The 25981-nt window shown below is 35.9% G+C and overlaps 2 protein-coding genes and 1 non-coding gene across 9 annotated transcripts in view; 2 read left to right on the plus strand and 1 right to left on the minus strand.

Annotated features, from left to right (window-relative positions):
• Positions 1 to 1930: 1930 nt before the first annotated feature.
• On the minus strand, positions 1931 to 15647 carry LOC123701359 (RNA cytidine acetyltransferase). Of its 2 annotated transcripts, XM_045648793.1 has the most exons (19): positions 15457 to 15647; positions 15224 to 15318; positions 14201 to 14360; positions 13580 to 13716; positions 12325 to 12487; positions 11788 to 11930; positions 11145 to 11421; positions 9701 to 9805; positions 9316 to 9426; positions 8406 to 8633; positions 7831 to 7976; positions 6831 to 6978; positions 6000 to 6142; positions 5491 to 5628; positions 4684 to 4880; positions 4041 to 4210; positions 3324 to 3566; positions 2668 to 2807; positions 1931 to 2045 (listed from the first exon to the last, which is right to left on the minus strand). In XM_045648793.1, the coding sequence occupies exons 1-19, from the start codon at positions 15562 to 15564 to the stop codon at positions 1946 to 1948; spliced, it is 2952 nt and encodes a 983-aa protein (XP_045504749.1). In that variant the 5' UTR covers positions 15565 to 15647; the 3' UTR covers positions 1931 to 1945. The 2 variants fall into 2 exon arrangements, with proteins under 2 accessions (XP_045504749.1, XP_045504748.1); XM_045648792.1 differs by lacking the exon at positions 9316 to 9426 and having other exon boundaries at positions 9590 to 9805.
• Trnak-cuu lies at positions 10757 to 10829 on the plus strand. The gene has a single exon. It is a non-coding gene; the product is annotated as a tRNA-Lys (tRNA).
• A 4865-nt stretch (positions 15648 to 20512) lies between the features above and the next one.
• Positions 20513 to 25981, plus strand: part of LOC123701238 (AT-rich interactive domain-containing protein 2) — a 35740-nt gene continuing 30271 nt past the window's right edge. For all 6 annotated transcript variants that reach the window (XM_045648644.1, XM_045648647.1, XM_045648645.1 and 3 more), the window contains exons 1-4: positions 20513 to 20807; positions 20889 to 20979; positions 21112 to 21221; positions 21713 to 21834. In XM_045648644.1, coding sequence (XP_045504600.1) covers positions 20686 to 20807; positions 20889 to 20979; positions 21112 to 21221; positions 21713 to 21834 — 445 coding nt within the window. In that variant the 5' untranslated portion in view covers positions 20513 to 20685. The remainder of the gene's footprint in view (positions 20808 to 20888; positions 20980 to 21111; positions 21222 to 21712; positions 21835 to 25981) is intronic.

Raw genomic sequence — 25981 nt, forward strand, 5'->3', positions numbered from 1 at the left:
GGAAATGAATTCGTTTATTTTAGTATTAAATAAAGTTCAAAATGAAATTCAAATTGTGCCTTAGTGAAAAACGGAAACCTAATTTTATTTGGAGGTAATTGTATGGATATGAGGTAATGAAATATCGTTAAATATTCAAGAGGAAGTATCGCTGGCCGGCAGAACTAGCTCTCTTGTAAGTTGTCCTGGCACGACTCACGATACAAGATTCTTTATTAAGAAAACCCCTTTCTGAATACAGTTGACTCGATTGCAATAATATTAAACAATATTTTGTTTTATTGGATGTTGTAACTGATTATTGATTATATTTACATAATTATTCAATATACGTAGATGAGTATGTATGTCGTAGCAATAATTTAAGCGTGGCAATAAGGTCTAGTGGTTTTGCTTTTGTGTCTTTGAATAAACGTATTAATAAGATGTATATTGTACTTTTCTCGTCCTCATTAGAGTACCGGATGCTGTAAACTGCTTCTAAACTAATTTCAAGTTTTAATATATAATTTTAATATTAATCCCACAAATTGGATTATAAGTAGAAAATTTTAATATTTCGATGTTCGTGTTCCAATTTTTTTGATTCGCTGGTGTTGTAGAACTTCTGTACTCGATCCGACCAAACGCTTGTGTAATGCTGGGTCCAAACTATGCGTTTGTAAGTTAAATTATAACAAAATTGTGTACTAAATGCGTTGTTTAGTTAATGATATGAATTAATTGAGAATTATTCGCTAAGTTTGGTCACAGCAGGAATCTGAACGCTTCGAGGTGATTCTTTTGTCCTGTAGTAAGTGTTTATAAACTCAAATACATTAGCATTATAAGACTAAGTGCCAACGCGACTCTTCTAAGTGCAATTCCTTCTCAATTACTTACCTCCGTATGTCATTATCATACTGTAGTGAAACTTCTTAGAAGGTCTGTGTACTGTATTAATTAAGGAATGTAAACAGGATACTGTTGTTTTCATTTTAACGAAAACATACTCAATTTATCGATGTAAACCATATTTTCATTGATTCATTCATTTTGCCTTAAAATTCTAGTAACATTATTACAAAGCCGATTGCTCACTGTAATGAACCAAACAATATTGTAACTAAATTTTTCGAAACATCGAATGTCAAACGTTTGCTCCAGTTGCAGTGAGTGCGCGGCTTTAGAATCGCGGTATCCTGTAAAATGTCAAAGCACCGCTACTAAAAGCCAATACGAAACTAATTTTTGTAGTAGATGTTTTCTATACAATAGAGTGCACGGCTTTCGTCGTGTGATCAAGCTATGTGTAAGTCAATGTTTTACTGTTTTATCTGTGGGGTAGAAGCGGGAGGGAGGTGGGGGGGGAACATCGCAGACGTCGGGCCGTACCGATTCCATTTTTAAAGTAGTGTGTGTAAACTAAATATAGTGTTAAATTGGTTACCACGCTCGTGTATCGAGCGTTAGACGAAAATATTATTTTTCTTAGATCACATTATATTGTAAAGTGGTAAATTATAGGAGTATGTGTGCGCGTGCGGCGGCGCCGGTCGCGGGGTGTCGAGTTACAAACAAATTGATATTTTTTTACGAGCGTCCCGTTTAACGCCGCCGCCGACCGAAGCAAGCGTATTTGTTATGTTTAAGAGGAAATATCTATTGTCTATTCCAAGGGTTGAATAACTACCGACACTTTTTTATATTACAATAATTATAGAAATTATTACTGATTTTGTGTTTTCTTTCTTGTTCCTTATGCTTCGTCTTTCTTGTTTCGTCTATGATCTAAATTCTAAGGCATCTCTGCTCTCATAATCTCATAGATAAGTAAATAATACATTTCATTTTTTAATTATTTTCCTTAAAAGACCCGGGCTAAGCCGAGGGGGTTGGAAATCTAGTTATAATCTAATGGTAGGAACAAACAAATAAAATATTTGTATATTATTTGACATATTTATTAAACTTTATTTCGCACGTGTTTCTTCTTTTTCTTGTTCGCGTGCGATTCGATCAGATCGTCGATCTCTTTGCTGTCGTCGCCGAGACGCTTCTCTCCACTGAAAAAAAAAGGCAACTTTAAAGTGTTTTCAATTTAATGTCAAATGTAAACGCGTAGTTTGTGAATCTAAAACATTAATTATAATTATTGATAAAACATATACTTTCATCATTTATACCCAACTAGCTTACCGCCCGCGGCTTCGCCCGCTTTGTCTAAAACCTAATAAATTATATTATACTATATCCTTCCTCTTGAATCACTCTATTTAAAAAAAATCGCATCAAAATCCGTTGCGTAGTTTGAAAGATTCAAGCATACATAGGGACAAAGAAAGCGACTTTGTTTTATACTATGTAGTGATTGATACTTTAAGTTCTCATCAAAATATTATAAAGAGGTCTTTTAAGTACCCATATGTATTGAAAGATTTACGATAATTGATATTTTCGCCGGACTATTGTTTCATTCTCTGAATCTGCTCGACCGATTTTGATGTGACTGGTAGATAATTTTGCGTATTCTGCCTTAATGTGTCCACATAACCCATAGATTAAAATAGCTAAGATTTATCTTATTATATGAAGAATCATGCTAAAATAAACACCTGGAAAACTACCCTCATTACTTGAGAAAACCAAATCAAGAACTTGAAATAAGTGAAATAACTTTATACTAACCTTTTAACAGACACAAGATGTTTCTGCGAAGATGTGTTCAATGCTTTCCCCCAGTCTAGATCACTGCCCTTGATGCTGTACTGGCGCAGATCTTCTCCCATTAGTCGAGATAATTCCTTCCGTTGTTTTCTTTCTAAGTCCTGTGGAAGATATTTTCTTGAGTCTTCTTGTTTTACTTTTATATATTTTTAATTTTGAAGTAACTAAATAATTCTACATTACTTAGTTCAGTAAGGTTTACTATTAAGAAATCTTTCTTATCTTATATCTATTAAGTATCTACAAATGATAATGAAGATCCATTTTAGAGTTTAACTACGATTTAATTCAAAATGAAATATACTTTTGAAAATGTAGCTAGAACAATTACTACATAATGTAAGACTAATGATAAACAATGTGGTTTTTACCATCCATTATTACTGTATATTAACTATGACTTAATTCAAAATGAAATATACTTATGAAAATGTAGCTAGAACAATAACTACATAAGGACTACGTTGTTTTTGCCAACCATTACAAATGTATATTTTAAAGTGATATTTCATAATTTTAAAGTATAAAAGAGTCTCAAAAATCAAACACCATTTCTAATATCACAATTTATTCCTAATCTTCCACACCACATACACGCAATAACAAACTGCTACTACCTTAGCGGCCTTCGACAATTCTTCTTGCAGACTCTGCTTTATTCCTTCTGTTTTCACATCCGCCGTCTTATCTTCTATACCGATTTCTTTAGCGACCGTATTTTCTAGAATTCCGTTGAGAGCTGAGTTAATTTTCTTGCAGGCTTCGTAGAATTTGGCTAGAATCTGTGAGCCTGGGAGACCTAACTCGCTCGCTATGTCGTCTACGTCTTTCATTTGGAAGCCCATTGCTATGAACAGCACCTGTGAAAATGAGATTAAAGATATAAGAAAGATTTTTTTTTATAAAATTGAACTAGTTATTACATTTTGATTTTGTCTTTGATTTCATTTCTCATAACACAAAATTTCTTACCTTTATGAAGTTATACATATTAATAGTTACTTATAATAAATTAAGAATAATTTAATTAATTGAAAATTGTATAAAGTAAAATAAAAATTTTAAGAATGAAGAGAAAATTTTATAATTTTTCGCAAAAAAATCCTCTTAAATAATTATACAATAATTGACATATGAAAGTGTAACCTATAAAATGAACTAATGAAAATCAATTTGATAACCATACAAAATAACTAGGGCCGTAGACAAAGTAACAATTACAAAACGATAACGAAGTTAGAAATCGCAAAAATGTATGGGATTGACATACGCCGCGTTAGATCACGTGGTCTAAAACGTAATTTGTAACACACAACCAAAAAAACAAAAATTACCTGTTGCACAGCGTCCAACTTGAGTTTCACACTGGTATGGAATATAATATTAGCTAATGGCGCCAGTAGATCGGCGATAAGGCGATAGTCGGCTTGCTGGCGACTGTACGCCTCTATGCGAGACAGGTCGTGGCCTGAGAGGTGTTGGCTGATTAGCTCTTTTGTAAGCTCTGTGGAGGAAATAGGTGGGTTTAGTGTGTGTGGAAATCACAATAAAATAAATGAATGTATTTGGAAATAAATATGACGAGTCTGATAATGTATAATATATTAAAAGTTACAAAAGTAGCTTTTTAACTAAGTATTTCAACAGGTCTGTGCACCTTCACGCTGTTATTTAGCAGAACAGTCAGCGCGAATGTTTTACATATATTCACATCAAATTCAACGTCTACGTCAATATCATTGGCTAATAATGTCTCAGCGTCACTCGTTCTCAGCATTATTCCAACCAATATCAGCGTCTGCGTCACAATTACCGCCACTGTCACTATAACTATCACAGTCACAGTTAGCATCAGCGTCACTCACCAGGCTTATAAACTTTCACACTGTCATTCAGCAGCGTGGTCAGTCAGATGTCAATATTATTGTCACTGTCAACATCAAAGTCACTATTATTATAAGTATCAGCGTCACTCACCAGGCTTGTCCACCTTCACGCTGTCATTCAGCAGCGTGGTCAGCGCGAGCGCTGCGGGCAGCTTGCGGAAGGCCCTGCCCAGTAGCCGTGAGAACCGCTGGCGAAAGTCCCGGCTGTACGCTGCGAGCCAGTCAGCGCTGGCTATCGTTCTCAGCATTATGCAGGAGTGCTCGCCGGTCAGGTCGTTCGCTTTCTGGCTGAAAATAAATACATATTTCAGAACATTTTTTATATACGGCACGATTATTTTATTATCTTAATGACATCTAAAAGGAGTTAAAAAATCTCTATGAAAATGATATGATTCGTGATTTGATCGAATGATTGTGATGACGAGATGTGTATTGAAAAATAATAATTGGTCCGAGCCATAAATTTCATTATTTTAAATATAATGGATATGGGTAAAGAAGTAACGATACCAGTAAATAACTATTCTAAGAAATAACACGCGAGGCCGGGTTAAATATTAATTTGAATGTAATAAGAATGTACTGCGATTCTACACAGCTACCTAATTGATGTAGGTAGTTGATAACAAAACGCAGCAAGTCAACGACTATTAGCAAAGTGAAGGTAGTTGGGTCGAACGTCGTATAAACAACGTCCGAGCCCCTAGGCACGATTCGTACGAATGCGCCACGAGACAAAGGAAAGCGGCTTTTTATAGTATTCGACAGCTAAGCATGTTCAGACTTGAAATAATGACAACTATGTTGACAACTATTCATCCATAAAAATATTAAATCAAAAGTTACGTCTAACACTATATTATTTGTGACAGATGTATGTATTATTATAACTTACCTCAAATAGACAGGCACGTATTTCTGCGATTTCCAGAACTTGAGCAAGTCCTCGGTTAGACCGAAGCTCGTTCCTAGGTAATCTAAATGTTCTGCCCTCACTTCTGTTAAACGACGCAGTAGTGTTGGTGGTTTGGCTCTAAAATAATAGATATTAGATATAGCTTGTTTTATAATGAAGTATTAGGCAAAAACTACGGGAAGAGAAGGTAACAGTAATATCCAATTTAAATGGATTCTAAAAATATTGAGATTAAAACTTGCTTCTATAATATAATAGTAATAAATATCATTTATTTTTACAGAACATATCTACTTCAAGTCTTTAAAGTTTAACATCAAAGGTAAAGAAACGATATTCACTCAAAATGAGCTCAGAACTGAAAAAGCATAACAAACCTAGGTCTATAATCTATATTTACCTTAAAATCCAAGGCAAATAAAACCACATTTATTCAAATTATTACAAGTTAAACTGCAAAACAAAACTATATCTATATCTACACTTACCTAGGCACTATAGTCTCTGTCTGCAGCGAGTCATTCTGTCCGTCTGTTTGTTCGTCATCATCGCTTTGAGTCTCGTCCAAACACGGTATATCTCCGGAGTAATAAGCCGCTAGTTGTTGTAACGCGCGCTTGCCGTAACCCATCTGTGAATGTAGTGATTAGAATTGTTTATTGGAGGAATAAATATATTTTTGTTGGATATTGTGTTTTATTTGAAATATACCCTTCTATCATTAACAACCAGCGACACAAATGACATTTGCGAATATAGAAGTAATGACAGCTCAATTTTGCTTTAAATGTTTCAGTATTATTTATTTTTCATATATTTGGGCAACACATTAGAGACATTTTAAAATAAGTCGTTTTGTATATGTATTATAATAGCTAGTTGGTAATAATCGAAGCAAAATACCTTTTCAAAAACCATCAATTTCACAATTATAAGGCTTGATGAAATTCCCAAAAATATGAAATTTTGTCTTTCTTACTTTGTATTATAACATGAACACAAGTATAGCCATTACACAACATACAAACACATTAAAAAAATACATTATTAATTATTATAGTACAGTAATTACACAACCCTCATAGGAGGCCCGTGTCCCAGTAGTGGAAACAGCGCCCGGCAAACTTCTTGGCCAAAAAGTAGTGTGGTGGGGGAAGCTTGCGCATATAAAAATGTACTAAAACTTGATGCGCAAACTTCCCCCACCAAGCTACTTGTTGGCCAAGAAGTTTGCCGGGCGCTATATATGGTCTGATGATGATGATGAATAACACAACATAAGATAAAACATGAGCATATAAATTAGCACAAAATCTCACCCGCTGATAAGAAGGATGTGTGGCTATCCTCACAATCCTAGCTCCAGATAGCTTCGGGAAGTCCCTATCCCCAAATTGTTCACAAATGTTCCACGGGATCAGATCACCGGCCGCTTTGCGACCGCGGCCCAGACTGTCTTTTACTGATCTGTTTGGTATGAGATTTAAAAAAATAGTCATTTATAAAACATTTAATAGCTTTAAAATCAAATGTTAATTAGTTTGTATGAATATAATAGGCCATCCACACGTCTGCCGAACAACGTGACAAACAACGAACACATAGGGACAGCACTATACGAAGAAAAGAGATTTACTTATTTCCTTCTCGCTTCTCTGTATAGCGCCGTCCCTATGTGTTCGTTGTTTGTCACGTTGTTCGGCAGACATGTGGATGGCCTATTAGTAGAGTATTTTCCGTTCATCACACATAATAATTAATCAATTATTTGTATACCTTATTATTTCTCCGCAACATTTAACAGTTTTTTAATGACATATGAGATAGAGATATCTCTAGTATCAATACCCAGCACCAAATTCTCATATTATAAATAGTTAACTCGAGGAGTGAGTTTCTAGCTATAACTCTGAATAATTCTTTATTTTTTCGGCTTTTATAAATGGCAACATAATAGTTTAAATAATCGGCCTAATATTTAATTTTAGTTATCGCCAATATATTTTAGACTCGCAACAATTTTACGCAAGAAACTCACTTCTCGAGCAGGATAAAATGAATTCTTACTATGCCACTGCATGTTCTCACAAAATATAACGTCTAATCACTACATAGTATAAAACAAATTAGTCGCTTTCTCTGTCCCTATGTCCTTTTGTATGCTTAAATCTTTAAAACTACGCAACGGATTTTGATGCGGTTTTTTTTAATAGATAGAGTGATTCAAGAGGAAGGTTTTAGTATATAATTTATTAGGTTTTAGACAAAGCGGGCGATGCCGCGGGCGGTAAGCTAGTAATATCATAATTATCTCCATACCTGTCCGATAAACTGCCCTCTAAACATAACTGTATGACACACAACACTTCAGGCATAGACGTGGCTTTAGGTGGAGTTGGTGCGAGTAACACGAATAAGCAATGCGCAGGCGCATCAGCAAGCAGTTGCAGATCGTTGGGACTGTTCTGTGGATTAATGTATAAAGATTACGATATGTTACAAAAATGTCTATACTAGCTTTCCGCCCGCGGCTTCACTCGCGTTTTCAAAGAAAAATCCGCATAGTTCTCGTTCCCGTGGAATTTCCGGGATAAAACCTATCCTATGTGTTAATCCAAGTTACCCTCTATATGTGTGCTAAATTTCATTATAATCGGTTCATTGGTATTTGCGTGAAAGAGTAAACAACATACACATACACATCCATCGCCACAAAATTTCGCATTTATAATATTAGTAGGACTAGTAGAAAGTAGGATTGGTACAAAAATTTATGCAGTATATGCAGTCACGATGCAGAATAACTACAATAACAAAAAAAAATTTCTTACAAATCCTTGTTTTTTAGTTTTCTATAACTACCCTCATTTCTTTATCTTGCGAAATAAACGTACCTTATAATGACTAGCCACGTATATAGCCACTAATCTATGCAAGAACGCTTCAGCAGCCTTATGATAACAGAATAACGCATCCCTGTTAACCCGCAGCAGCTCACAAGCTGCGGGGGGCGGAGCACCCGCACCGGGGCTCGGGGGCGGAGCCTCCAAGCAGAGAAGAGAGTTCAGCCAGCGCTCTATTGCGTCACCGGCACGGTAACGGATTGGTTCTTCGAGTTTTATCTAAAAGAAAATTTTAGAGTTAGTGATGTAGTACAAATTTTGTAAATTCTGCTAATGATCTCGTATAAATTATGAAACATCTTAACAAGAAAATTAATTACTAGCTGGAATATTTTACTACAATCATCATACCGTAGTTGCTAAAACAGGCTTAGCTTAGTAGTTTAAACAGTTCACGTGTTACATTAAACATATTTGAAGTAAAAATATAGATAAATCCGCCAACTCAATAGTGGGTAGAGTCATTTGGTCCATTATTCTTACAAAAAAAAATTGGTTGTCTGTAAAGTTGGTTTACTGACGATAGTGGAACGTGACAACGATTGTGCTTCTTGTCGCTCGTACCGCGCTCTCGCTTGCACTTCAAGCCTAACATGGAACGCCTCAAAACGAGGTAACGCCGCATGAGTCATGTTTTTTCGTGCGTGCAGCCGGCTTTATCGAATTATAAGACGTTGTCACGTCAAAATCAAAAAAATGCAAAAACTCACCGGTGGCGGCGCATTATGTTCAGCCTGTAACTTCGAGAACAGTTTGAGCGACAACGCCCGTATACCCCGCTACCGTAGAAGATAGCAAGGCTAGTGGAGCTTTTAGGCTAGATCTATACAAGTCTGCTGAGATAATAGTTCATTGGACCATTTTTCCTACAAAAAAATGACAAAAAATACCACAAACTCACCGGTGGTGGCGCATTATGTTCAGCTTGTAGCTTGGAAAACAGTTTGAGTGACAACGCTCGTCCCGTACCCTCATACCCCGCTACTGTGGAAGATAGCAAGGCTAGTGGAGCCTTACTAGGCTTGATCTATACTAAGACCAACTCTGCTGAGATAATAATCATTGCGGATCAGGTACCTACTGAATTTCAAAGAAAATTCCGCTACTCGCTGTTGGTAATAGTTCATTGGACCATTTTTCCTACAAAAAAATGACAAAAAATACCACAAACTCACCGGTGGTGGAGCATTATGTTCAGCCTGTAGCTTCGAAAACAGTTTGAGTGACAACGCTCGTCCCGTACCCTCATACCCCGCTACTGTGGAAGATAGCAAGGCTAGTGGTGCTTTATTAGCAGCAGCTGATACGTGTTCTAAGGGAATGGCAGCCGCTTCGTCCACTAGGACCAGGTCCGCAGCGGAGAGGAGGGAATGGTCGTCGGGGGTTATATACTGGAATTAAAATAATAGTTTAAAAAAATTATATTTTTTTATTTTTATTGAAGAATAAGTATCTTCTATATATATAAAACTCAAAGGTGACTGATATAGTGATCTATCAACGCACAGCCCAAACCACTGGCCGTATCGGGCTGAAATTTGGCATGCAGATAGATGTCATAACGTAGGCGTCCCCTAAGAAAGGATTTTAGAAAATTCGTCCCCTAAAGGGGTAAAATAGGGGATAGAAGTTTGTATGAAACTTTTTATCCCTTGGATGTATTTGCATGAAATTGGGCATGTAGATAGATCATATGACACGTAGGCGTCCGGTAAGAAAAGATTTTCGAAAATTCATACCCTAGCTTTGCCCTGCGGTTTCAGTCAGTAATCTTCTATATATATAAAACTCCCTATATGTATCCCCTAAGAAAGGATTTGGATCAATTCTACCCCCAAGGGGATTAAATAAGGGATGAAAATTTGTATGAAACTATGTCAATTTTATACCGATCGGGCTTAGACTTTGCATGCATAAAGCTACTATGACGTAGGCATTCCCTAAGTAAGGATTTTGTATAATTCCACCTCTAAGGGGATAAAATATGTGATTAAAGTTTTGTAGTTTTGTAGGCCCTAAGTTTTTACATACGCTAAAAAAAATGTACCAAAGCCGCAAAAAATATACCTAATTAATATTAATACTTCTTAAGTTCTTAACGCGAGCGAAGCCGCGGGTAAAAGCTAGTGTACAAATAAAAGATTTAAACGGATTCTAAACGCGATTTATTTATAATATTATTATCCATCATTATGGGAAATATAAACTAAAATACATAGTTTATTAATTTATTTTTACTTACGAGTTACGACACATAAATACAAATAAAATAAGTTGGGTATGGAATAATGCCAAGGCGTGTTTAACGTTTATAGAACGGTAATTTCACAGGTATAGGACATGCCCGGCTAGCTCAGTCGGTAGAGCATGAGACTCTTAATCTCAGGGTCGTGGGTTCGAGCCCCACGTTGGGCGAAACATATATTTTTACGTTATTTTTTAATTTTCAAGATTCCTTTAAAATGCACACTTTAATATGTTTGACATTATGCATACTATACATATATTTGCTAAATTTAAGTTTTTTTTTTTTACAAAACGTAATAAAAATTAAAATCATCCGTTATTTTCAAAATGCGAAATTTATGTACATAAACAACACTTTTAATTAAAATCATCCTGATTTTGTGAACCACTTGAGCTTTGAAAATAAATTATGACATGATTGACATATTTTCTACCAAAGAGGTATCATGTACTAACATATTAAAAAAATAAACACCACAATACCTGAATAGTCTGCCTAGAATTCCTGGCAACATTTATCCTCACGATAGCCTTTTTAAAATCTGGGTTAGTCGACCTTACAATATTATAATCTATATGTTCTTGATACAAACAGGCATCTAGGCCTTTTAGCACAAACTCGAAGAGAGTTATCAAATTCTCTGGGTGGGGTGATGTTACGTAGACGTTCACGTAGCCGAGTGCTACGGCGGCTGCTACGGCGAGACCGAGGCACGCTGACTTGCCTCTACCACGGCTGGCTGTAAGGCAGTGCGGGGGTCTGCAATTTTAAAGTTTAGGAATTTAATTGGTAATTTATTAATATTTATAAGGTTAATTTATTAATTATCTAGATGTAATAGTGATTTTAGGAAATCGCCTTCTTTAAACTACTCAGGGAAATAGTTTAAATTCATTTTAAATACACACTTTGGTCTGCCAATGCAAAATTAACATGTTAGAATGTTTCCTTGTATAAATTTGTATTTTATATTAACAACATAAGGTATAAAAAAAGGATTGTTCAAGTTAAATCTTCAAATATCCAAAAATCATCAAAATCGGTTAACCAATTTATCAATTCCAACTTAACATACAGATTTTCACACTAATTCCATTATTTATCTATAAAACATCAAACACATACCTGGATTGCTTATCAGCGAGTGTATTAATCAACGCTACAAGGGCGGAGGCCTGGTCGTAAGTTCTACAGAGGGCTACGAGAGGCCCAGCGGGAGGGCTGTCTGATAGCGAAGATACTAGCTCTGTTAGCTTTGGGTTCACTCGCTGGAAGAGAATTAATTCATTATTTAAAGAATTGGTATTAGGCAAAAATTGGTATGAGTATTAGTGTACTGGTTATTGAAGTATAGATTTTTACTGAAGCAAGGAAATGAAAACAACTATATAAAATAAAAAGAGTTTGAAATTATTAAAATGTACATGAAATAAAGAAAAAAAAAACATATTCAGTAGAATTCAGCTGCAATAAGGAATATAAATATACCATACAAATGAAATTAAATGTGTTTAAGTCACCATATTAATTATTAGTTAATATTCAATATCAATATTGTTTTTGCAAGGACTTATAATAAGTTGAACATAAATAATATGGATTGTTTTAACAGAATAAAAACAACTTCTCATTGAAAAATAATACCAAATCAAATAAGTATACCTCAGGCACAGCATCCACTGGCTCCACCTGCGCAGTTTTCGAAGATATCGGCAACACGTTCAGAGAATCATCTAGCACCAGGCAGCGAGGGTTATCCGCTAGAGAGAGAAGGAACCTCTCGTTGAATCTGTTTACCACTGTGTCGTGTGCTTCTGTTTTGAATCTGGAATAAATTAAGTTTATTGAAATACAACTTTATTAAATTGCGGATACCAACCTTATTATAATACCTATTAATTTTAATTTCTTATTAAAAGAAAAATACTTAAATAAAATTGAAATAAATATTTCCAAAATTGGGTTCAAACTATACCTTCAATGTTCTGATGCATTAAAATGCATGCAAAGGGTATGATGATAAAATATGATGTTTAGTGAAATCTATTTCATCTGTAATATGTATGTACTAAAATTTTAAGTATGATACACAAAGATCATTATTTCAATAAAAAAAATAAGTACTTAATTTATCTATATAATAATACAGTGTAAACTCTATATAACGACACTCCTTTTAACGTCAAACTCCGTATAACGTCAAGATTTCTCGACTTTGGTTGGTTTATATTGTTGTCTATACTATAATACACTCCATATAGCATCACGCTCACTCTAATTAACGACCACAATAAGACATTACCAATTACTAGGAAGTACTGACTAAGTTGCCGAAATCAATGAAAATGTAGTTGTGTACATTCTTTTTTACTGACATACCGAAGATTCTAAGAAATGCAGTCGTTTGTTTGTTGTGTGAATGAACTTACACATGTTCACCTCAACTACTTGGCTTTCGTTAGTTACACGTTAAATAAAAAATTCTGCATGCCGAAGAAGAAAAATCTTCATGTTCATCTTCCAAAAAATTGAAGAAACCTCAATATGAAGACCTTGATCAAGTGATGATAACATGGTTTCATAGGCAATGTCAAAATAATATTCCTGTCTCGGGACCAATCATGCAATTTTCCCTTTCTTTCCATTTAACGACCACTCTCTATAACGTCGAAAAATGCACGGTCCCTTAAGTGACGTTATATAGAGTTTACACTGTATATAGAAAGGAAATCTGTTTCGCGTTGTCACGGCATCATGTGTGAATGGTTGAACCGATTTCGATAATTCTTTTTTTATTATATTTCTTGAAGTATGAGGATGGTTCTTATGTAGAGAAAACGTAATATGTACCACGGGCGAAGCCGGGGCGGACCGCTAGTAATTAAAATATAAAAGCTTGCTTATACTATTTAATTACCTTTGATGAACATCCATAGTAATAGAATGTAGTTGCCTCAGAGAGTTCATTGATTTTAGCAAAAATATAATAAGTCCACCTCCTTCAACAGTTTCTATTGTTCTTGCCATTAAATTTGGAGTCAGTGCTTCAAAATCCTGTAAAAATAAGAAAAATTGCATACCACATATTAGTATTGGTAAATAACCTAAATCTTTTTATCATTTATGAATGTAAGGAGTTATAAGCAATAATACAAATCCTTTAAAATATTTTTTTAACTGTTCAAATTAATGTTGTTAACTTAAACACATTTTCATATCCTAACTAAGTTATTCAGGTACCACAAGTTTAAATATTATTTTCCTCATAAATCAACATTATCTAATATATAAAAATCAATGCCACTTTTCGTTGTAATTCCATAACTCGAGAACGGCTGAACCGATTTCGATAATTCTTTTTTTATTATATTCCTTGAAGTACGAGGATGGTTCTTATGTAGAGAAAACGTTAATATGTACCACGGGCGAAGCCGGGGCGGACCGCTAGTTTACTTTAAAATCAAACTTAGAGACTTTATATCTGTAACAAAACTTTCATTAAAATCTGAATATTTCCATACTAATTTACAAGACATACCTGTAACACACAGACTCCATATGTCTGACCAAGCATGGCATGACTCTCTGAGTAATATCTGCCATGGATTGTGGTAGCTACTCTAAACGCATCAAATAGTGATTCTTCAGACACCTCCAGTTTTCCTGCTGCAATCTTCTTTGCTCTTTTACGGCCATGGCTAAAAGTAATAACACATTTTTTTTTAAATATTGAGTCAAATAAGTATTTGAAAAGTTTATAAAACTCAGCTAATAACAGATTAAATCAATAAGGGCCGATTTTTCAATGCCCAGATAAACAGCTAGATAGACTTTATTCTTCAGTTAACAAAATATTCAATTTTTCAATAGACGAATAGGACTTATCTATCGAATAACTACGTTATTTGAGGAATAAATCTATCTGCTGCTCCAACGGCCAGATAGCGTGCTATTCGACGATTAGACGTTTGAGTTGACAACTGACGCGTCAAATTTGGGATATTTTCGTATGTAATAACATAGAGCGTAGAATTTTTACAATAAAGCCTCTTTCTATAAAATAATTATCAATTAAAATCATATTGAAATTGATGTTTTTGATAGTACCTACTGATGATCATGCCATTGAAAATTTGCCGGACGCTGCCTTTATGTCGTTTCCATCGTAAAATATATAAATTTTAACACAAATTTAATCAAAACTCTTTACTCGAATCAAAACAATAATCAACAATCATAGAACACAAGATAAACTTAAAATGCACTCCTGACGTGAGTCATAATGACGGTTGTTGACATATTGCAAGTTGACTCTATCCCGCTCTAACCTGACTAATTTAATATGTTTGTTTCGCCACTCCAAGAGCAGAGCTGCCAATATGGAAATATTTGGTCAGATAGTTATTCATCAAATAAATCACGATTGAAAAATAGGCGAGCCGTTATGAGTTAGATAAGCAATTGAATAAATCTATTCGAGGGGTAGTTATTAGACTGTTTATCTGGGCATTGAAAAATCGGCCCTAAACAATATTTCAACCAAATTTACAAATTAACTTACTTGCTTATAGCTTCATCTTTATTTTTATAGCACCATAGAACTGTAGGTCTGGCTTTGACTGTAGACTTTACTAACATATCATACAAGATTGGCACCTAAAAACAACAGATTCATTAAAAATACATTCACGTTCAAAAAATTATGCATTTTTTATCAACGGTTTTATACTTTTTTTAGATTGAATATTGTGTTATTTATTACAATTTTATACCAGTGAAACAATAAAAACTTACTTGATCTCTGCTTTTATCGCCAACGAGGAGTATCATGGTCCGATGGCCCAGTTTGACTCCATTCTCTATCATTACACGAATACGATTATCTATTTTCTTTTTGACCATGTTTTTATATTATTTTCAAAGTATTATTTCAAAATATCACGGATCGTTAGGCTATCAACGTTTTATAACCTCAAAACGCACGTCGGGATTGTTAATTGTTATGACTTTTCGATGTCAATTGTCAGTTCGCTTCGATCCAAGAATATTATAGCCCTCGCGTATTTTTGATCCATTGAAATGTTAATAATTTGTTAATAATGATTTTTTTTTCATTCTTTCGAGTTCTCTAGTAACAGCCACTTTCATAAAATACTTGATAAAAATCAAACAAAAAATTTAGTTTTTCCTTTCTAAACCTATTTCTAATCTCAAAGGTTTGGCACTTTCTTTTGCCTTGGTCACTAAAGAGCGTAAAAATAAATATTCGTAAATGTATTCGTATGAATATTTGTGCAGCAAGTGTGCATGAGTTACATAATTATTTTGTACAGTTCTTCTTTAAACGATCTTTATGTCTTTATAAAATCGCCGTCCCCGGAGAATAAAATGATAATGGCAAAAACAGTTCGTGTTCGTGTTCGTGTTCGTGTTTGATGTTCGTGTTTGATGTTCGTGTTTGATGTTCATGTTTGATGTTCGTGTTCGTGTTTGATGTTCGTGTTTGATGTTCGTGTTCGATGTTCGTGTTCGTGTTCGTGTTCGATGTTCGTGTTCGTCTTCGATGTTCGTGTTTGATGTTCGTGCTTGATGTTCGTGTTCGATGTTTGATGTTCGTGCTTGATGTTCGTGTTCGATGTTTGTGTTCGTGTTCGATGTTCGTGTTCGTCTTCGATGTTCGTGTTCGATGTTCGTGTTCGTGTTCGATGTTCGTGTTTGATGTTCGTGTTCGATGTTCGTGTTCGTGTTCGTGTTCGATGTTCGTGTTCGATGTTCGTGTTCGTGTTCGATGTTCGTGTTCGTGTTCGTGTTTGATGTTCGTGTTTGATGTTCGTGTTTGATGTTCGTGTTCAATGTTCGTGTTCGTGTTCGATGTTCGTGTTCGTGTTCGATGTTCGTGTTCGTGTTTGTGTTTGATGTTCGTGTTTGATGTTCGTGTTTGATGTTCGTGTTCGATGTTCGTGTTCGTGTTCGTGTTCGTGTTCGTGTTCGATGTTCGTGTTCGTGTTCGATGTTCGTGTTCGTGTTTGATGTTCGTGTTTGATGTTCGTGTTTGATGTTCGTGTTCAATGTTCGTGTTCGTGTTCGATGTTCGTGTTTGTGTTCGATGTTCGTGTTCGTGTTCGTGTTTGATGTTCGTGTTTGATGTTCGTGTTCGATGTTCGTGTTCGTGTTCAATGTTCGTGTTCGTGTTCGATGTTCGTGTTCGTCTTCGACGTTCGTGTTTGATGTTCGTGTTCGATGTTCGTGTTCGATGTTCGTGTTCGTCTTCGATGTTCGTGTTCGTGTTCAATGTTCGTGTTCGTGTTCGATGTTCGTGTTTGATGTTCGTGTTCGATGTTCGTGTTCGATGTTCGTGTTCGTGTTCGATGTTCGTGTTTGTGTTCGTGTTCGATGTTCGTGTTCGTGTTCGATGTTCGTGTTCGTGTTTGATACTCGTGTTTGATGTTCGTGTTTGATGTTCGTGTTCGATGTTCGTGTTCGTGTTCGATGTTCGTATTCGTGTTTGTGTTTGATGTTCGTGTTTGATGTTCGTGTTCGATGTTTGTATTCGTGTTCGATGTTCGATGTTTAATGTTCGTGTTTGATGTTCGTGTTCGATATTCGTGATCGTGTTCGATGTTTGATGTTCGTGTTTGATGTTCGTGTTCAATGTTCGTGTTCGTGTTCGATGTTCGTGTTCGTGTTCGTGTTCGATGTTCGTGTTCGTGTTTGATGTTCGTGTTCGATATTCGTGTTCGTGTTTGTGTTTGATGTTCGTGTTTGATGTTCGTGTTCGATGTTTGTATTCGTGTTCGATGTTCGATGTTTAATGTTCGTGTTTGATGTTCGTGTTCGATATTCGTGATCGTGTTCGATGTTTGATGTTCGTGTTTGATGTTCGTGTTCAATGTTCGTGTTCGTGTTTGATGTTCGTGTTCGATGTTCGTGTTCGTGTTCAATGTTCGTGTTTGTGTTCGATGTTCGTGTTCGTGTTCGATGTTCGTGTTCGTGTTCGATTTTCGTGTTCGTGTTCGATGTTCGTGTTCAATGTTCGTGTTTGTGTTCGATGTTCGATGTTCGTGTTCGATGTTCGTGTTCGTGTTCGTGTTCGTGTTCGTGTTCGATGTTCGTGTTCGTGTTCGATGTTCGTGTTCGTCTTCGATGTTCGTGTTTGATGTTCGTGTTTGATGTTCGTGTTCGATGTTCGTGTTCGTGTTCGATGTTCGTGTTCGTGTTCGATGTTCGAGTTCGTGTTCGATGTTCGTGTTCGTGTTCGATGTTCGTGTTCGTCTTCGATGTTCGTGTTTGATGTTCATGTTTGATGTTCGTGTTCGATGTTCGTGTTCGTGTTCGATGTTCGTGTTCGTCTTCGATGTTCGTGTTCGTGTTCGATGTTCGTGTTCGTGTTCGTGTTTGATGTTCGTGTTTGATGTTCGTGTTTGATGTTCGTGTTTGATGTTCGTGATCAATGTTCGTGTTCGTGTTCGATGTTCGTGTTCGTGTTCGATGTTCGTGTTCGTGTTCGTGTTTGATGTTCGTGTTTGATGTTCGTGTTCGATGTTCGTGTTCGTGTTCAATGTTCGTGTTCGTGTTCGATGTTCGTGTTCGTCTTCGATGTTCGTGTTTGATGTTCGTGTTTGATGTTCGTGTTCGATGTTCGTGTTCGTGTTCGATGTTCGTGTTCGTCTTCGATGTTCGTGTTCGTGTTCGATGTTCGTGTTCGTGTTCGATGTTCGTGTTTGATGTTCGTGTTCGATGTTCGTGTTCGATGTTCGTGTTCGTGTTCGATGTTCGTGTTTGTGTTCGTGTTCGATGTTCGTGTTCGTGTTCGATGTTCGTGTTCGTGTTCGTGTTTGATACTCGTGTTTGATGTTCGTGTTTGATGTTCGTGTTCGATGTTCGTGTTCGTGCTCGATGTTCGTGTTCGTCTTCGATGTTCGTGTTCGTGTTCGATGTTCGTGTTCGTGTTCGTGTTTGATGTTCGTGTTTGATGTTCGTGTTTGATGTTCGTGTTCGATATTCGTGTTCGTGTTCGATGTTCGTGTTCGTGTTCGTGTTCGATGTTCGTGTTCGTGTTCGATGTTCGTGTTCGTGTTCGTGTTCGTGTTTGATGTTCGTGTTTGATGTTCGTGTTTGATGTTCGTGTTCGATGTTCGTGTTCGTGTTCGATTTTCGTGTTCGTGTTCGATGTTCGTGTTCGTGTTTGTGTTTGTGTTCGATGTTCGTGTTCGTGTTCAATGTTCGTGTTCGAGTTCGATGTTCGTATTCGTGTTCGATGTTCATGTTCGTGTTTGATGTTCGTTTTCGATATTCGTGTTCGTGTTCGATGTTTGATGTTTGTGTTTGATGTTTATTAAATATCAAACTATATTAATTTAAGAGCACTTAACTAACTTTAAGAGAACTGAAGATAATTAAAATGTAAAAAATAAGTAGCATTTGAATGACATGTAAATTTACTAATACCTACACACTTATCATTTTATACTCGTTCATATTGGACATATGCATTAATGGATAATATCCAATGAACTTTTATTCTGAGGGCTTTTAATAAGACAATATTAGAGTAATCAACTATCATTACATTAAAAAATGAAGACAATAAAAAGTAATATAAATCAGTCTTCCTGATCATCATCGTGATCATAATGTACATGGTCATACGAATGGCGCCAAAACATATTTTTACGAGAATAAAATGATAATAGGCGTTCGTCATTATTTCGCCGATTCGTTTTTCCGAGAATATTATTGTAATAACTATTACCACATTAAGAGTAAAGAAACTTTTTCACTATCATAATACTATCTTTATTTTCTAGTACGAATATGTTCTGGGAAAAAGCAGTGAATATTATTGTAATATCTTATAACTTTGTGGATTACAGGAGAAAAATTACAATAAAAATTGTATAGATGTATTAGGCTACGTGGGCTTCAAATATAGCATAACAATAAAACTATGATAGTGGCGATTATCATTTTATTCTCCGGGGACAGCGATATTAGTATAGATTACAATGTGATTACAATAATTGCAAATCTATTTGAGCATAATTTATCAAAAACTTCAGATGTGTTAACGAAAGAAAGAAAGAAGAATTCGTTTATCTATTATTGTTCATGAATTTATTCTTACAATTATTTAATTCCAACATTCTTAATTCTCAAAATATGCCACAGTTGAAAAATAAGCTAAACACATGCCTAGTTTCCATTTACTAGAAAACAAAAATATAAATATGTTTCTAGCATAAAATAGAACCACTCCTTTAAGGAAACTATCAGCTACCTTCTAAACTAGTTTAAATAGTAAATACTCGCTAATAAATGAAACTAGATCTATATCACAAAGATATACATATAGCTCTAAGCTTAAAGCTACAAAATCTAGTTTGCTAACTTATTTCAAAAACTGATTTAACTCGGCTAAAACCTTCTTTGGCTAAAACCTAGGAGGGTAAAACTGTGGCCAAAGCCCAAAACTCACATTGACACAAAAAAGAAGTGTAAAGTGTTGACGCCAGTTGACGCACTATCCCACATGTCCCACAAGAGTAGGAGTACAAATCTACTGATTGTGCTACTGATATCTACAAATATCTTTTACGAATATTTGCATGGCGTAGGTAAGGAAAAAAAACAGATTATCATATAACAGACAAATATCGTGAAAATAAATAGTAAATATTAAAAAACCGATCACGTTCCTTCAGTACAAAATATGTACAAAAACTTTTTCCTGAATGCATCTCGAATGTGTCCAAATAATATGTCACTGTCAAATAAGTCAAATTCAAATGTCAAAACCGAGTCTAAACTCAAACGGTGTATCGCAAAGAGTATAATGTATAATAGGGGTGTATCGTGTGAGCTATGTATTTTTAAAATTGTGCTTTTTTTCTGAAAAAATAGTTTGATTCGATCATTTATTGGTTAATATGCATTAAGGGGGATCTATTTTAGATCCTCACAACATAAATTCATCATTTTTGCAAAGTATTATCCTTTTAAATAGGTGTTAAAAGTTAGCGTCTGATGCCGCTCATAGATTTTAGCACAAAAATGGCAAAATCACAAATAAACACGAAGTCAAGAGACTATGTGAAGGATAAAGATACATTTCTGAAAGAATTGAAACAGTTCAATGAGAGTAAAAAGTGGGTAACGTTTGTTAAACAAAAATAGATATGATTAGTACTTGTGGTTATACCATATCATATTTTATTATTTTCTTTCAGCATACCGTATAAGATACCAGTAGTAAATGGTGTGGATATAGATTTATATCTTTTATATTCATTAGTTCAGCAGAGAGGTGGCCTCAGTAAAGTAAGTCTTAAAATGCATGGTTTTAATCTATTTCTGTATAAAAAAAGTTGCTTGTATAAAAAATGATACATTTTTTTATAAAGTAGTAGTAAGTTTAAAGTACATAATATGTATAAACTAATTGGTTCTTAGGTAAATCAAACTGACACATGGGAAGCATTTTTGAGACCACTTAAATTGCCATATCCTTGTGTGAATGGGTCCACGCTGTTACGTCGAATATATGGCATGTACTTGGAGAAGTGAGTATTAGTTGAAATAGTGTAATGAGATGTATGGTCAAATTTATTTGTGTGTATTTGGAACATTTTGAAAAATTTCAATATATGTTTGACTTTATTTCATAGTCTATTATTGTGGATAACATTTTGAAAATTTTGAAACAAGTCTTTGTTAGGTAATTGAAAATTGGTATATTATTTTGCACTCTTATCAAGCACTAGCTGTGCCCTGTGGTTTTACCCGCAGTCCCCTGCTTCTGTTGGTCTTAGCATGATGATAATATATACTATATTGCCTATAACCTTCCTCAATAAATGGGCTATCTAACACCAAAATAATTTTTCAAATCGGACCAGTATTTCCTGAGATTAGCACATTCAAACAAACAAACAAACTCTTCAGCTTTATAATATTAGTATAGATATTTAAAACGAACTTAGATAAATTAATTTGCATACTTTTGGAATTTATACTAAATTCCTGAAATGTAAAAAATAACAATATTTTTTAGATATGAAAGAGCCAAAGGTCCACCAGGGAGAGATGATGATAATGACATGGACGAGGATCCCAGGAGGGGGAGGGGAGGGGGCATGCCGAGGATATCCTTTGGCAGCGGGACTTATATTTCAGGTAATATCTCTAGTAGTTGAATAAGAAACATATAATTATGTGGTGTAAATTGATGCAATCATTGTCATTTAAACCCTTGTTTTACTTTTATGTAAGATAGTGCTTATTTTATGGTAGATCAATAAATGCATTTTTTTTTTCAAATTTTTTGGTGTGAATATAACGGTTTTACATTACAATAAAACCGATATTATGTGCCGAAAAGGAAAACATACAGCATTGTTATGAAGAAGCAATGTATACTCAACCATAGATACGGAATGATTTCCATAGACTACATACAAACTCTAGTTCCAATTTATTCCGCTAGAGGTCGTCGCTGTCACCAGCAAGGTGATGGGGGAACCAAATTCATTTTTCGAATCATAGTCTTCACCAGGAAAGACTTCCTGCAATGCTGTATGTTTTCCTTTTCGGCACATAATATCGGTTTTATTGTAATGTAAAACCGTTATATTAATGTGCCTCTGGAAAACATACAGCATTGTTATGAAGACGTGTTTGTTATCTGCTGGTGAAATAAAAAGACACAACGCTATGATGAATATAAAATATACAAAATAAAAGTCATATATAATATTCAAACAATATATTATAGCATTCTTAATATTTCCTTACAATATGTAATCATTAAATCATTTCACATAATTAATATGCACAATATTTTATGTTTAGATCAAATTAAAATAATATACTATTTTAAGTAGCCTTTAACTTTTAATCAATATTCAATCAATATAAAAATATTAACGTTAAAATACAAAAATACACATTTTAATTTTAATGGAATCTATATTCTATGATAATGTAAAAGTATTAAAAATCAAATTTCGATTATTTTCATTAGATAGCTCAATTTCACGACAATAATGTTTAAAAAATGTATCGGAGGATTTCCAATTTCCTCGTGATAATATTTCATCTATAGGCTGATTCTCCAGCCATCCTAATGATGCTACCGCCGATCTACAGCTGCCTGGAGAAGCATTTATTCCGCTGTCTCTGAGTACAGAGCGTACCCAATTCCCAATCACTGTACGGGAAGCAGCTTTAGTTTTGTTACCGAATGTTATGAATAGGTTTTTTAAATTATTAGCTTCACTACGTTTTGAATAACTCTTTTGTATTAAAAGCCGTACAAAAGTGACTGGACAGATGTTTTTATCCGGATGTTTCGTAAGTTTCCAAGCTGATTGACGAGAACTATGAGTATCTGTTTTTGAACCAAAAGCTGGTATTAGGTAGATGTTTTCACCATTATCAAAGAAACTATTATCAGATATATTTAACAAAGTAAGATCATGAACCCGTCGTCCTGAAGCTAGTAATAATATCGTAGCTGCTCTACGAGAAATATCAAATAGGGTATCCTTTAGCGGGTTAGACGAGAGCCACTCAAGAACAGTTCTCGGATCCCATATAATCAACGGTCTAACAGCCTTAGGGTTACAGGCGCCAATTGCTTTAAGGGTATGTTTAATAATAAAATTTGAAAATGACTCTTTTTCTATATGAGGACCGCAGAATGTTAAAATAGCTGATTTATGGACCAGTATCGTGCTGTATGATAATTTTTCATTTACGTTAAGATGTATTAAAAAACGGGCGATATCCTCTGGCTTTGGACACTTTGGATTTACTGAACAATTGACACACCAGGATAGCCATCTTCTGAGGGCTGGCGTATACGTTGATAATGTGGAAACTCGCCAGCTTCTCTTTAACAGGTTCTTTTCCTGCTCTGACCAATCTTTTATTAGTTCGCCCCACCCCCAATCCTCCAAACTTTCAGGGTTAATGTCTGCACTTGTGGTGGGGGTAACAGTGTCGTTACATCTATCAGCACTTCTGGCAGGTTCATGATCTGGTACGGGTGTTCCAGGGCTCTGACCTTCAGGTCCTGGAGCCAAAACGCCTTCGGCCATTCTGGGACTACTACAAGATACGTTCCCGTTGCACTGTTTAGATGTGCTAGCACCCGTGGTATGAGGCTTGGCGGTGGGAATACCCATGCTAGCTGATACTTCCATGGCCTGCTGAAGGCGTCTATATAACTTGCTGATAGATCTCTGCAGTCTATCGACACGTATTCCTGTACTACTGCAGACTTTCTTGTAGCAAACAGGTCGATCTGGGGTTGTCCCCACTTCTGGAACACTTTCGCTGTTGCTCTTGGTAATAGATGCCACTCTGCTGGACGTTCTCCTCGTGATAGCCTGTCCGCTATTATATTGTACCGTCCCGGTAGGTAATATGCGCTCACCGTTATCTTGTAGCGGTCCACTATCTGTAACAACCTGGAAGTTAGTGTTAACAAGGCTATCGATTTCGTCCCCCCTTCTTTTCGAATATAAGCAATCAGTGTCCTGTTGTCTGACTGAATTAGAACGTGTGCATTGCGCAACAGTTCTACATTGTTCTCTATAGCCGTTACTACGGCGTATAGCTCTTTTTTGTTGCAATGCCACCTTCTCTGACGGACTGACCAGACTCCTGACATAGTCTTCCCATTCAATTGGGCTCCCCAACCAAAGTCCGAAGCATCCGTCGCCAGGAAATGGGTGGCAGGTTTTTTGTGTATTGGCATGCTGTGCCGGGTAGCTCCGCGCCACCACGTCATCTCTTGTGCCACAATGGCTGGGACTGGCAGTTTCTGTCGCGATCTCTTCTTGTTGAAGCGACGCAGAAAGATCTGCATTCTGCGACAATGTAATCGGCCCCGCGGGATAACGAAATTCGCAAAATTCAGTTGACCCAAAAGGCATTGTAGTTCTCGAAGGTTTACCTGTTGTTTCTTCAGAACCTGAGCTATGGCATAGTCCAGCTTGTCCCTCCTTTTCTCTGGTAGTGACATAACATTTTTTGCAGTCTGCCATCGTATGCCTAAATATTCCAAGTCTTGAGTGGGGGTCAAAACCGATTTTTGGTAGTTTATCTGCCATCCCAGATATTCCAAGTGCCGCACGGCTTCCGCAGCCTGACGACATAACTTGGACTGGTCCTGATTGACCAGAAGGTAGTCGTCTAGATACACTAGAACTCGACAACCTTTTGCACGCAGGGTCTCCGCGACCCAACATGTTACTGAAGAGAAAAGGTACGGCGCTGACGCTAGGCCAAAGGGTAGGCACGTCATTTCGTAAAGTTGGAGCTGGTAACTTATTCTCATAAAAGGCCGGTGAGACTTGGCGCAGGCCAGGTGAAAATAGGCTGACGAGATGTCTAGCTTTACCATCCAGTCCCCTGGCTGGAGAAACTCGGGAACCGTGGAGTGCGAAATCAGGCGAAAATGCTTTGCATTTATAAATTTGTTCAGTTCCCGCAGGTCGAATATCGGACGCATAGTGCCGTCGCTTTTCTTCCTCAGAAAAAGCTTTGAAATAAAACTGGGAGTTCTTTTGGTGACGATCTTCAGTACACCTTGATCCAGAAGCTCCTGTATTGATTGAGACATTGCAGGGGACGGGGTTGTTGAATATTGTTTCATAATTTCCTTTGTTGGCATTATTAATGGTGGTTTTTTTACCAGGGGTAATCGAAAGTGTGTTATTGCCGAAATTATAAACTTGTTCGCGCCCAATGCTTGCCAACGGCTCTTGAAAGCTTTTAAACAACCCCCCCTGAAGTGTGTCGGATAGTCACTTCCTATCTTCTTTGTTTCGAAAGGAATTATTTTTAGTTTGTTTAAAATTATTTGTCTTTTTAAAATTACCTTGCGAATTTTTAAATGTATCTCGAGTAACGTTTTTATTCGAACGGTATTGAGCCTTGGAAGTAGAAGGTATCGAATCCTTGTACTTCTTTTTAAGTGGTTCCGTTTTTTTATAAATTTGTGATTGTGAGGGCAGTAACCAAAAGTGAGGGCCGCCTAGCGATTGTATAAACGTTAAGAGTTTAGTCTTATTAAATAAATGTTCTTCGCTCGGAGGGATATTCCTAAGCGCGCTTTGAATATTTTTATCCATAATTCCGTCTAATAATCTTTTTCTCCTAATTTCGATACACTCGGCTCTTTTACCGCACACAATTTGTAATGTTTGTTCCGATAGCTTATATGACGGAGATGAAGTACCAAACGCGTCAGAAATTTTTTTAAAAAGATTATCTGGATTAAGTTCTGATTGACAATTGTGGGCCCAATTAATGA

The sequence above is a fragment of the Colias croceus genome, chromosome 21 (assembly GCF_905220415.1).
Source record: "Colias croceus chromosome 21, ilColCroc2.1".
Classification (NCBI taxonomy): Eukaryota; Metazoa; Arthropoda; class Insecta; order Lepidoptera; family Pieridae; genus Colias; species Colias croceus.